At 41.6% G+C, this 11,707-nt stretch overlaps 1 protein-coding gene across 1 annotated transcript; it reads right to left on the bottom strand.

The window, feature by feature from the left end:
- Window positions 1–1,357: 1,357 nt before the first annotated feature.
- On the bottom strand, window positions 1,358–2,725 carry LOC105903926 (permeability factor 2-like). Its single transcript, XM_031560150.2, has 4 exons — window positions 2,512–2,725; window positions 2,269–2,401; window positions 1,977–2,063; window positions 1,358–1,719 (listed from the first exon to the last, which is right to left on the bottom strand). Exons 1-4 carry the CDS (start codon window positions 2,570–2,572, stop codon window positions 1,707–1,709), a joined length of 294 nt encoding a protein of 97 aa, XP_031416010.1. The 5' UTR covers window positions 2,573–2,725; the 3' UTR covers window positions 1,358–1,706.
- Window positions 2,726–11,707: the final 8,982 nt, after the last annotated feature.

Genomic DNA, 11,707 nt, shown 5'->3' on the forward strand with positions numbered 1-11,707 from the left:
ATGAAGAGGTGCAGTACTGTCTGAGATTGTGTTGACTGACAGGGTTGTGGCACCGCAGCTGTTTGTAGGAGGAGCAGTTGGTGGCATAAGTTAAGTAGTCTGCCGGGCACGCTCCATTGGAGTGGCAATATCAAAAGCCTCTTTGAATGTTTTTACTCCTCTCTCATGACACTTAATCTGAAGTTCTTGATCCAGCCCAGCCAAAAAACGTTGATCCAGCCCAGCCTCTTTCACTAGTATACATACATCAGCAGCATACACCTCCATGGCCTCATTGGGCTTCCTGCTACGCGAGTTAGGAAAAGCCTGGAAGGAGGCAATTATGTCTGTTCTGCCAAAAGCATTTCGCAACTGTTTCTTTTTTGCTGCAAACCAACATCGTGTTGCAGAGGGCAAATTATCCCAGACAATGAAACGTTCAGGCGGTAATCTACTGGGCAACTCTGTCGCCATTACTGCATCCAGATTCACACCAGTGTCTCTGTAGCGCGCCTCCTGAATTACCTCTTAACGTCTGGCCCACAACTGGAAAGACTCAGTGCCATCATTCCGAAATGGCCGGGGCAAAGGGACATCCCAAGCCTTCTGAGGGACCTGTGTGGCGGCGGCGGCTTCATTCTCACTCCCACGGCTGTCGGATCGACCTGGGGCTCGTCGTTCCTCCACTGTCATTATTAAAATGTAGACTAAACTCACTTAGCAGCACTAACAAACATAAAGGTGCGCCGTAGCAGCTAATCCTAGCGTAGCAACTAAGCTAGCAGTAGTCAGCTTCGTAGTGCTGGAGAAAAAAAAAAACCTTCAGACAAAACTCGAAACATGAAGAATGCCGCTGCCACCAGTGTAAACCTTGATCTCTTCGGGAATAAGTTCTTGGTGTATGTACAAAGAGTTACGGACACACAAGCTAGAACTGAGAAGACTGTTTTACTCAAACTCCAGCCACAATGATATCTATTTCCCTCGCTTTCTTGTTACTATATCCAATTACCCGCAAAGCATTTGGGGTATTACAGTTCTTACATTACAGACTTGTGGTAAAAAGGCATACGATGGCTCCTTTTAGGCATGCGTTTTCATTTTTAATCCTGGACAGGACGGAGAATGGCTACTCCCCTTCGCAATTAGTGACGGGCAGAGTCAGAAATAGCCACAGCGCAACATAAACATTACTTGAGTAACTTGAATAATTCAATTAAAAAAAATGTGAGTGAATACTTAATCACATCAGTTTTATGCCTCTAATTTCTATTTAAAAATAACTGTAAAGGAGCACTGTATTCCACCATTGTTGGGAGTTTATTTCAATCCTTTAAATGTGGTAGATTAGAAAGTCAATATTCCCAGTATGACCAAATATTCTTAATACATTTAATTTGCAATAAAATACAAAAGTGCAATCTAAAGCCTGCTAGAACACAGGACAACTTGGTTTTTACCCATACAGACAAACAATAAAAGTGACATAAGTCCATAGGAACATAAATACTTAAATATGAATAGCAATTAACCTTCATAAATACATTTAAATATTAAGATTTGAAAATCTGGTATCTTGTTGTGGTCTGCATCCAAACACTTGTAATAGCTGCATGCTGACTCCACGTGTGGTGCTCTAGTGGTTTTGGTTGCTGGACGTGGAAATGCAACATGATTCAGGAACCAGGACTGGAAAAGTCTTCTTCAGCAAAATACTGTTCATTGTTTCATGGTTTTCTGCTGTAAAGGTTAAAAGATTTTGGTTTGCATGTGTGTAGTTGATTAATTACCTAATTAATACAAACTATTCAAAGCAATGCCTTATCAGCCAGACGTGTAACATCAAAAATGTTCAGTCATATTTCTGTAGTACATGTTTAAATACAGTCTGACTGAACTACTACAATTCAAACAAGCAATTGTATCAGTCAAGTAAATACAAAGTAATCCTCAATACAATCCGCTATCAAACGTCCAACATCCAGCTTTTGACTTACTTGGAAAGGATCTTTTCAATGACCTTCTTAACCCAAGGGGCGGTGGTGTCCAGACAGATCTCCTGACCGGTGCGTTTAAGGGTTGCACTGCAGGTGGTAGAAGACAGGTGAGACAGTCAGAGATGACACCAACCAATCTGAGACAAAAACATTGTAGCTCTTCTCTACAGGACTGGGATATGCCTCCATTACTCTGGTTCTGTTACCTTCAAGCTGCTCGGAGCTATTGGCATGAGAGGTAAAAAGAGTGGACATGGGCTAAGGCACTGGATGCCAAAAAGGCGTAACTCACATGATCTCTGTGTCCTCACAGTGAGGAGTGGGAGGAAAGAGCTCCACACTCTCAATCAGTCTTCCGATCCGTTGGCGCTCCGCCTCGATGCAGCGACAGCGAGGCTCCACTCCAAGGCCTCTCAAACTCATGCCTGCAGAGAAAGAACAGGTCAAAGTCACAAAAACACAAAGGCAAACACACTGAGCTACCAGGTGAGATGAATGCTGTGAAGTATGTTATCCAAGTTAATTATAAACTCACCCTCTGACATGGTAATGATGGCAAGGAAGACCACAAAAACCACCACTGAGATTTGAGACATTTTTTCAAAGGCTTTTAGGAGGCTGTTTCTCAGGCTAAAATACACCGTCAAGGTTTAACAGTTGCAGTTGTTGCAGTTGTAATCTTTTATGCTGGTAGAGGCGAGCAGCACTTCTTCTTCCCTCCTCTGTTGCCTTGAGCTTTGAATGTGTCTCTGAGCTGACAGAAACTTCCTTTTATAGGCTGGGCCTTGGAAGAGAGTCAAGTAGGAGTTTCTCAATCGTAAATTGCGGGAAAGTCTAGACTGACATCACCTTCAAGTCAGCTAAGAATCATTATATTGCAGCCTTAGTTGTCCATTAGTCAAGACATTAGTAATATATACGCTTGTGATATGTGTACGGACATTTTTCTTGACATGTATTTTTTTTATCCTTTGTATGCATTTTCATACCTTTCATTTATCAGTTCTATAAACATTTGGTGGCTGGAGACATGTAAACACTGCAGCATTTCTTTAAATAATGTTTGCACATGTTTGCACATGGGTCAACTAGTTTTGATTCAATCAAAGTAAATTATTTCGCTGTAAAACAAGAGCCTACGACTAGACCAGTGCCGTAACACAAACATGTCAGCCCCCCTGCAGTTAACCCTGAGTGTGCCCAGGGGCCTTTCTTTGGTTTGAAAAGTGCTGGGGACATAGATGGGGCTGTACATGATCCTACCTGTCACTGGTCTATTGCGTTGTCTGCCTCTGTTATGATAAGTGTATATATTGTGCTTTCTGGATACAGAGCTCAGCACTGCAGTGAGAAAACATAATTCCCTGAGATTCGTTCTAGCGACAGATATCTAATCCAGGGGTTGTAATGTAATTATAATCACATCCACCTCTGATGTCCAAAGATGCAGGTTTGAGTCCAATGCGGGACTGTGCACATTCATTTAAAATTGCATAGCAACCAGCACATTAAACTGATCTAATTGTTACGAATTGGTGGTGATGTACAGAACTCAAATGCACGACTCAGAACTCAGTAGTGAATGTATGACAAAAGGTTTACTAGCAGGATACGGTTCACAGGCAGGCAATCCAAAAGCAAGCAAACATAATCCAAATGGGCCATAGGCAGGAGAATAGTCCATGTACAGTCCAAGGTCAGAAACACGAGTAAATTAAATAACAAAGAGAAAGTGCTAATAGCTACACACTGGGAACACTGGGAACACTGGGAACACTGGGAATATACAGAACATACCACGTAACATATAATGACGAGAACGCAACGAGAAAAAACAATACATGGACTATATACACACACACAACAGATAACGAGGGACAGGTGAGAACAATCAAGGCGGGGCAGACAATGAGACACAGGTGGACTAAACAAGGGGAATTAACAGGACACAGGAGAAACCAATAAGACAAATAAACCGGATGATTGGGAACAGGTGAGGGGTTGAGACACGGTCAACAACAAGAGGGCACGTGGCATAAATAAACAAACAAACAACATAGGAAAGCACATGGCGGGAACAAGGAAGCACAAGGACTATACAAAGGAACAAACATGTGACAACACAAGGGAGACAAACTAAGGAACCGAAGAAGGAAAGAACACAGACCACAGAACACTCATCTCTAGTTATGGCCCTGATCCAGACCACAAATATGTAGTTGATGAAATACTCAGACAGGCACTATCGTCAGAGGCGCTTCACATCACTGATGATGACACATGACATTCTAATGTAAACCATGTATGAACCTGGAATTTATTTGGTTTTCGTAACTGTTTGTGTGTGACTGCTCAGCAATTACAATAGTTTCAACAGCTTGGGCTTCTTCAGAATTTAAATGCCCATTTGAAATGTTTTTCTCATTCTTTGGTCTATTGTCTACACACACACACACCCACACAACACACACACACACCACACACACACACACACACACACACACACACACACACACACACACTTGGAATATGAATGAAACTCTCTGAAGATTTCTGAAAACTGCCATCATCCCACTTTCCTCAGTGGCTTACAAGACACATGACAGTAGATGACTAGCTAGTCATACATATGTGGGTATGTATGACTAGAGAGTCCCACTATGCATGACCTCCTACCAGAGGTGGATGCATTCCAATATGTCATGACAGTCAGCATTACTGACGTTTATGCAAAAAAGTGTTGGGGACATCAAGTCCTGCGCTGAAACTCTAATTTCATGATGTTAGCCTATGAGCCTATCAATAGCATAACCCTATTGCTGCATGTGTTCAACAAACGTAGCTATACCTTGCTATACACACTTTGCCAGTGACCAACCAAACACAGCAAAACGTAATGATAATAACCTTACTTATTATATGGCAACGACAGTACGAGCATTCTGATTGGCTAATGGGTAGTCATGCCAGCCGGGTATTGACCTCCTCGCTGGTCTGCCGGTCTGATAAGTAAGGGATAATGTATAGAACGCCGGTCATTATCGGGAAAATAAGCCCCGACAGGGCGAACAGCACCCCGTGTAATAAGTATTCTTATTGCCCTCCTCTGACATCATCTTAAAAATTAGCGATATTGATAGACATACATTTTTTTTTTTTTTAAAAAGCCAAAAGGAAATTCAGAAGCAGCGAAAATGTGCCAAAGTAGTTAGTAGTTATTACTAATCTTACCTTTAATGGTCCACTCAAGGTTATCCAAGTAGCACACAGTTAAGTCCTGTTTATTCAGTTATGGTGAACTAGTGGATAGTTAGCCGGACCAGTGTTGCTAGTGTCATTTCACCAAATCCAAGCAACAATTTATTTTATCTAGACTAGATCTTTCATAGTGAGAATACTTATTAGTTCAAACAACAGTTTGACAGGCGGGTGCAAGGCCTGTTTGGACTGCATGGCCCCCCTGCTTCGAGGGGGCTGGGCACTGTTCAGTGTTCCGATGCCCGATATTCCGAAATCTCAATATTCCGAAAAATAGTCCGAAATATCTTTACTCCGACAAAATTAAACCCTCTGTTCCGAAATGCCATTGTTCCGACCAGTGGTCCCGGATTCATGTTTGTGGTGGGGTGGCAAAAAGTGCTTGTACAAGGTGAAGAATGCAAGAGGCCAGCTCACTGGCGTGTTTGCTGCAGTCAGTGGGAGGAATTTTCATGTTATACACATTATACACAGGCCTATACAGGGATGCTGAAAGTGCAGGCTCACGAGTTTAATGACTGTTTAATAATATATCACGCATATAACTTTTCCTAGGCAATATTTGTTAACTTAGCCTTCTCTGGTTTTGAATATAGGGTACCACTCGTGCGAAGGAAATCACCGGCAGATTGTCGAAGGACATTACGCAGATCTTTTCAAGCACTGACAAAGCATGCATGCGCAATGCACATCATAGGCCTGATTTCTTCAATGCAATGCCATTTTGGATAGTGTTGTGTGTGTCCTGCTGGTAACAAGAGGTAGGCTAATCAGCGAATGTTGTATTTGTTTCACCAACTTTATTAGGAGTCTCTGCGCTTAAGGTGCGTTATTTTTTTAACCCCCTGGCACAAATCTCAAACTCCGCCCATGGGCCTATGTGTTTACGCCCAAAATAATAAAGGCTATACTATAAAACAAACACACAAGTTGGCTATCATATTTGTATCATCGCGCTGCAAATGCCATGTGTGTATGATAATCAGTGCCGCCGCTCCCATAACGCACACTACGCACTGTGCGTAGGGCACCAACTCCTGTGGGGGCACCAAAAAATAGGCAACTGAAAAATCATTATAGTTATAATAATTATAATGCCGATATTATTTCAGTATAGAAATAGTAGGGACCTTTTAGGCATGTATATCACAAAACAGGCAGAACAAGAGATATATTTATTTGCTTAAAAAAAGTTACGCTGGTTAAATCGAGGAGACTTCATAAAGAAGTTATGCTTAGGGCACCAAAATGGCTAGCAGCGGCACTGATGATAATATTCTGAATTAAAGTTCATGGTTGTGAAATAAATGCATTTATATGTTTATGATTGTGTAATCAGTTCACGTTGCTGTGCTCACAATTTTGGAACAGCGGGCTGTCGGACTAATGAGTTTTGTGTAAGGCTACCATAACTTTGGTATCTGGACAAATTAGCATATTTTCGGAATACCGAGTTTTCGGAATACTGGGCTTTCGAAACATTGACATGGCACCGAGGGGGCTGCGGGGGTATAACGGCTCTGAGCCAGACCGCAAATATTTAGTTGATGAAATTCACAAGCATTATCGTCAGAGGCGCTTCTGATGACAGAAGACGCTGACGACGGACATGTTTCATGCTTAACCACATTTTACTGAGAAACATGAACAAGTCTTGATCCTGTAATTTTCTTGTATTTCATTTTAACTCATGTTTCTGTCTGAGACAATGCATGTGTTAGTGTGTGACAATTATATCAGCAATAATCAGCAATTACAATAGTTTCAACAGCTTGGTCTTCTTCTGAATTTAAGTGCCAATTTGACCTCATGTATTTGTCCTAAGGTATGCACTCCACAGTACAGTGGCTAGGTCATCATGCATTTGAAAAACCTCCAGTTTCACTTGACTGTGATGCATTATCTGCAGAGTTATAATAGATACACTATGCTCATTTCACTTATTAATGTACAGAGACTATGGTCTATAAACACACACACATACACACACACACACACACACACACACACACACACACACACTAATGCGCACACCAGATGAGTGTTGCATTAATTCTATGACATTTACATTGTCATTTAGCAGACGCTTTTGTCCAAAGCGACGTACAAGGGAGAGAATAGTCAAGCTACGAGCAATAAAACCTGATGTAACAATAAATACTACTTAACATAAGAAATATAACAAAAGAAAAGAAAAAAGAAAAAGAAGTGCAGAAATGTAACTGCTGTAATTGCAAGTTGCGCACTAGTCGAAGTGCCAGTTAGGACGGGAAGTGCTCTCTGAAGAGTTGGGTCTTCAAAAGCTTCTTAAAGGTAGAGTGGGACGCCCCTGCTCTGGTAGTGCTAGGTAGTTCATTCCACCAACGTGGAACTACAAATGAGAATAGTCTGGACTGCCGTACTTGCACAGACGGCAGTGCCAAACGACGCTCACTAGAAGAGCGCAGCATCCTGGGTGTAACATTTGCCCTTACAAGAGCATTTAGGTAGGTGGGAGCAGAACCATCAAGCACTCTGTAGGCAAGCGTAAGTGACTTGAACTTAATGCGAGCAGCTACAGGCAGCCAGTGGAGGTCAATGAGTAGCGGGGTGACGTGTGCCCTTGTCGGTTGGTTGAACACCAGACGCGCCGCCGTGTTCTGGATCCTGCTGCAGCCTGCTTCTTCTCTGACCCGCAGCATCAGACAAACCGGTAACTCACGAAATCTGTGATTTCAAAGCCTTGTCCAGCTGTTTACTGACGTTTGTCATGTTTAATGAAGAGAGAGAGGGAGAGAGATACAAGCAGACAGACAGACAGGCAGGCAGAGAATTTAAAGGCAGTTTTACGGTTCTACAAATTAGACAAGTTCACTAGTTTTGTTTCATTTAAAATCGTAATTATTGAAATGAATGGTAGGTCTTAAGTTGAGCTACATGACAGTCTGGTGAGGTATATTGTGGTATATTATTAGTGTAATGCTGCTTATGCTTCAACTCAGTCAGAAAACAGTAAAAAACAATTGTGTGTGTACTGTGTTGTCAGCTTTACAGAGATAATGTAAGTCACTCTTGATCATTATGCACAACATTGATTTATCTCATTTACAAAATTTGCAGCATAATGCCAAGAAAAGAGAGACTCCAAAAGCAGAAGGACAGGGAACTGCAGCAAGCAGCTCAGGGTAGCTGCTCTCTTTTATCTTGGATCAGGCCATCAACAAATAAAACAAATAAGGGAGAATCAGTAACCCTACCTGGTTCAGAGGAGCCCATCATGGATGAAGAAGGACAGAGAGTGTAGGACTGAGTTATGTTCAGGAGATAATTTGAGTTAGTTTGTTAACAAAAATTAATATTTAAGTTGAGAATATCCTACTGTGTTTTTTATTTATTTATTTATTTATTTATTATTACTATTTTTAATTTCATTAATAATTTTGGCGATGGGTGCCCTTTCTTTTTGGTTTGAGCACCTGCCCCCCAAAATGTCTGTGCACGTGCCTGGTTTCACCACACAAGCCGACAGGCCCGTTAGGAGGGCGTTGCAGTAATCAAGGCGGGAACTCACCAAGGTTTGCACCAGCAGCTGGGTGGCATACTGGGTTAGGTACGGCCTGATTTTGCGGATGTTGAATAGCGCAAAGTGGCAGGACCTAGAGACAGAGGCAATGTGGTCCGTGAAAGTCAGTTGGTCATCAATAATGTCCCAGAGGTTTCTTGCTGTTTTGGATGGAACAAGAGATAAGGAGTCAATATTGACCGATGAACTTGTGATTCCTTATCACCACAGCTGTTTAAACATAGGGAAGTACAGATTGTGTCCAGGAACAAAAGGATAGCATACAACATTTGGGAAAAAATGGAATATGGAATTTCCTAGGTGAAACTCTCTGAAGATTTCTGAAACTGCCATCATCCCACTCGAACTTCACAATCAAAAAACAACTTTAACACAGGAACACCTCATTGTTCATCATTGTTCATCATCATATGACTTGAATGAATTATGACATTTAGACATTGGCACTCAGACATTCAGCATCAGTTGACTTTAATTGCTGAAACACATCTTTCCTGGAAGAAAACGAACCCTCTCATATTACTTTCATATTATCACAAACCACTTCAGTAACCAGCATGGGAACTACCAGCTAAAAGACCCTGTTCCACACCATGCTCTCAAAGCTGAGTAAAGTGCATTCAGCTGTGCAATCTGCAACTGATACACATGTGCAACATTATTTGAGGGACTGTTTTACTACGGAACACCTCTCCCTGTCCAGACAACGTGAGGATATGAGCAGGTAATGAGCGGGTGGTTGAGTTGGCAATGAGAGGAGATTACAGGGTTGAGTCACCTAAGATGTGAATACAGATTTCACCTGCTCACATATCTGTAGCGTGAGAATGACAGTAACCTTCGACATAACCATTTCCTTTTCCTTTCCTGTAATACACACTTTCTTTGGTGGGATGGTGGGATGGTATACTCCATTAAAATAATGTGACACATGTGTATATCAATTGCAGATTGCACAGCTGGCTGCCGTTGCACAGTTCACTGTCTTAATTTGAAGGGGTTCACTAAATTAACTGCACATAAAAATCCCACTAACTATGGACTTCAACATTTACCTGTTTGATAGCATGGTGTGTAGCAGGGTGTGTCTTTTAGCAGAAAGCACCCATTCTGGTTATTGAAGTGAGTAATTGAGTTTTTATTTCACAGTAAGTCATGTATGTGTGTGTCCTGAAGTAACCCTATCGTAAATTGCCTGTAAGCCATCATTGTGAAGTCTCCTGAGTTCTTCTGAACTTCCATGTTAGGCAATGAGTCGTATAATAAACCTGCCTGTACAAACAGAGCTTATGAGCTCAATGTCATGTATCACTGTCACAAACTGGAGACTTGAAACAAGATGCAAACGCTCAAGGCGTGTTTTACAATCACACACAAAGACAAAGGAAAAGTCCAAGGCACCCTGTCCCGTACTTGTATCTCAGTTTTGAGCTACATGAGGACCCTTCAGAGGAGCAATGGCATCTTCACTGAAGAGTGTGTCAAACCAATAACTGCATGTCAGTGTGAGATATGATTTAATGTTATAGAGGAAGCCATAGCCATCATAACATTGTCATATGCCACACGTATCAAGTGATATTTTAGGGGTTTTCAGTCATCGCCACAATGCCACAGTACTAGGAAAGACACATGACAGTAGATGACAATGCCTTGGTCATTATGAACTGGTTTTTGGCCCACTCACTTAATGTGTGTCTGTGTGTGCCTGTACAGGGAACTCTGTGAGTGTATGTATGACTAGCGAGTCCCACTATGCATGACCTCCTACCAGAGGTGGATGCATTCCAATATGTCATGAGTCAGCATTACTGATGTCTATGCAGCTACATAGCAGGTCAGTGGCTTACATTACCAGATGGGGAAATTTCCATTTTTCACTTCCTCATCACACAGCACCTTCCAATTGTGATGCCTTTTTTAAGAATGTTAGTATCCTTTTTTTGTCATCTTTAGGAGGTCGGCCTCTCACCTGACTTTTTGACATTTATCTTATGAGATAATTTAGGTCACAAATAGCTTTATTTAGTTACTAAAAGAAGGTTAAATATGTTAATTTCGCAGGAGCCTCGCTCCACATATCTGCTCAATTGCGTGCCATAGCCGGAACTCCGTTAGTATCCTTTTGATTTGGAATACCTATGAAATAGTCACAGTTGTTTGACCATTTAACACCTGCATATCAATGTGACAATTTCACTCGCATTTGGGTAGCAGAAAATAATGCCCTTTGAAGCATCGTCCATTATCCCTTACACATTACATTTGAGCACCAAAGCAGTAGAGGGAAGTTTAGGACAATTAAAGATGCAGTTCATGAATAGAATCCATTACACTTTCATCATGTTCAGAATAATTCCCCTCACGTTCCTCTAGCTGTCTCTCCAGTGTGTGCGTTCAAAAGTACTCAAGTGTTCATGCACAGTCCAGGCTCTGCAAATGGGAAACAAATAGAGTGGCTCGGACCGAGCCATACTCTATCCTAGCCAATCAACAACGAGGGTCGCTCTTTCCTTCGGGAGCACGAGAGGGAGGGGTGAATTTGATTTACTGTTTATTATCAACAACCTTTCGCCAGATTTGAGGACTGTACCTTTGCCGAATGAGGCTATAATAGTTTGATAACCTTTAGTTAACTTGTTGCAATGAAAAGCTAATTTACTAGCTGCATCATGTCATGTTTACATTCCTGTAGGATAGAGAGCTGGCTTAGTTACAAGTAAGCAACTGACTGTAACATAACATCCCTTATTTATACTTGTTCATGCAGATAAATAAAATCTTCCTGGGAAAGTGTTTTTTTGCCAAGGAGATTGTGAAAGTCCGGTATAAATCCCTGATTGCAAAACGTCATGACTCACTTCCACTTCCATTGTATAAAAAGGAATAGCTTTTCATCGTGTGACATTCA

Source organism: Clupea harengus, chromosome 22 (assembly GCF_900700415.2).
Source record: "Clupea harengus chromosome 22, Ch_v2.0.2, whole genome shotgun sequence".
In the NCBI taxonomy this organism is placed as follows: Eukaryota; Metazoa; Chordata; class Actinopteri; order Clupeiformes; family Clupeidae; genus Clupea; species Clupea harengus.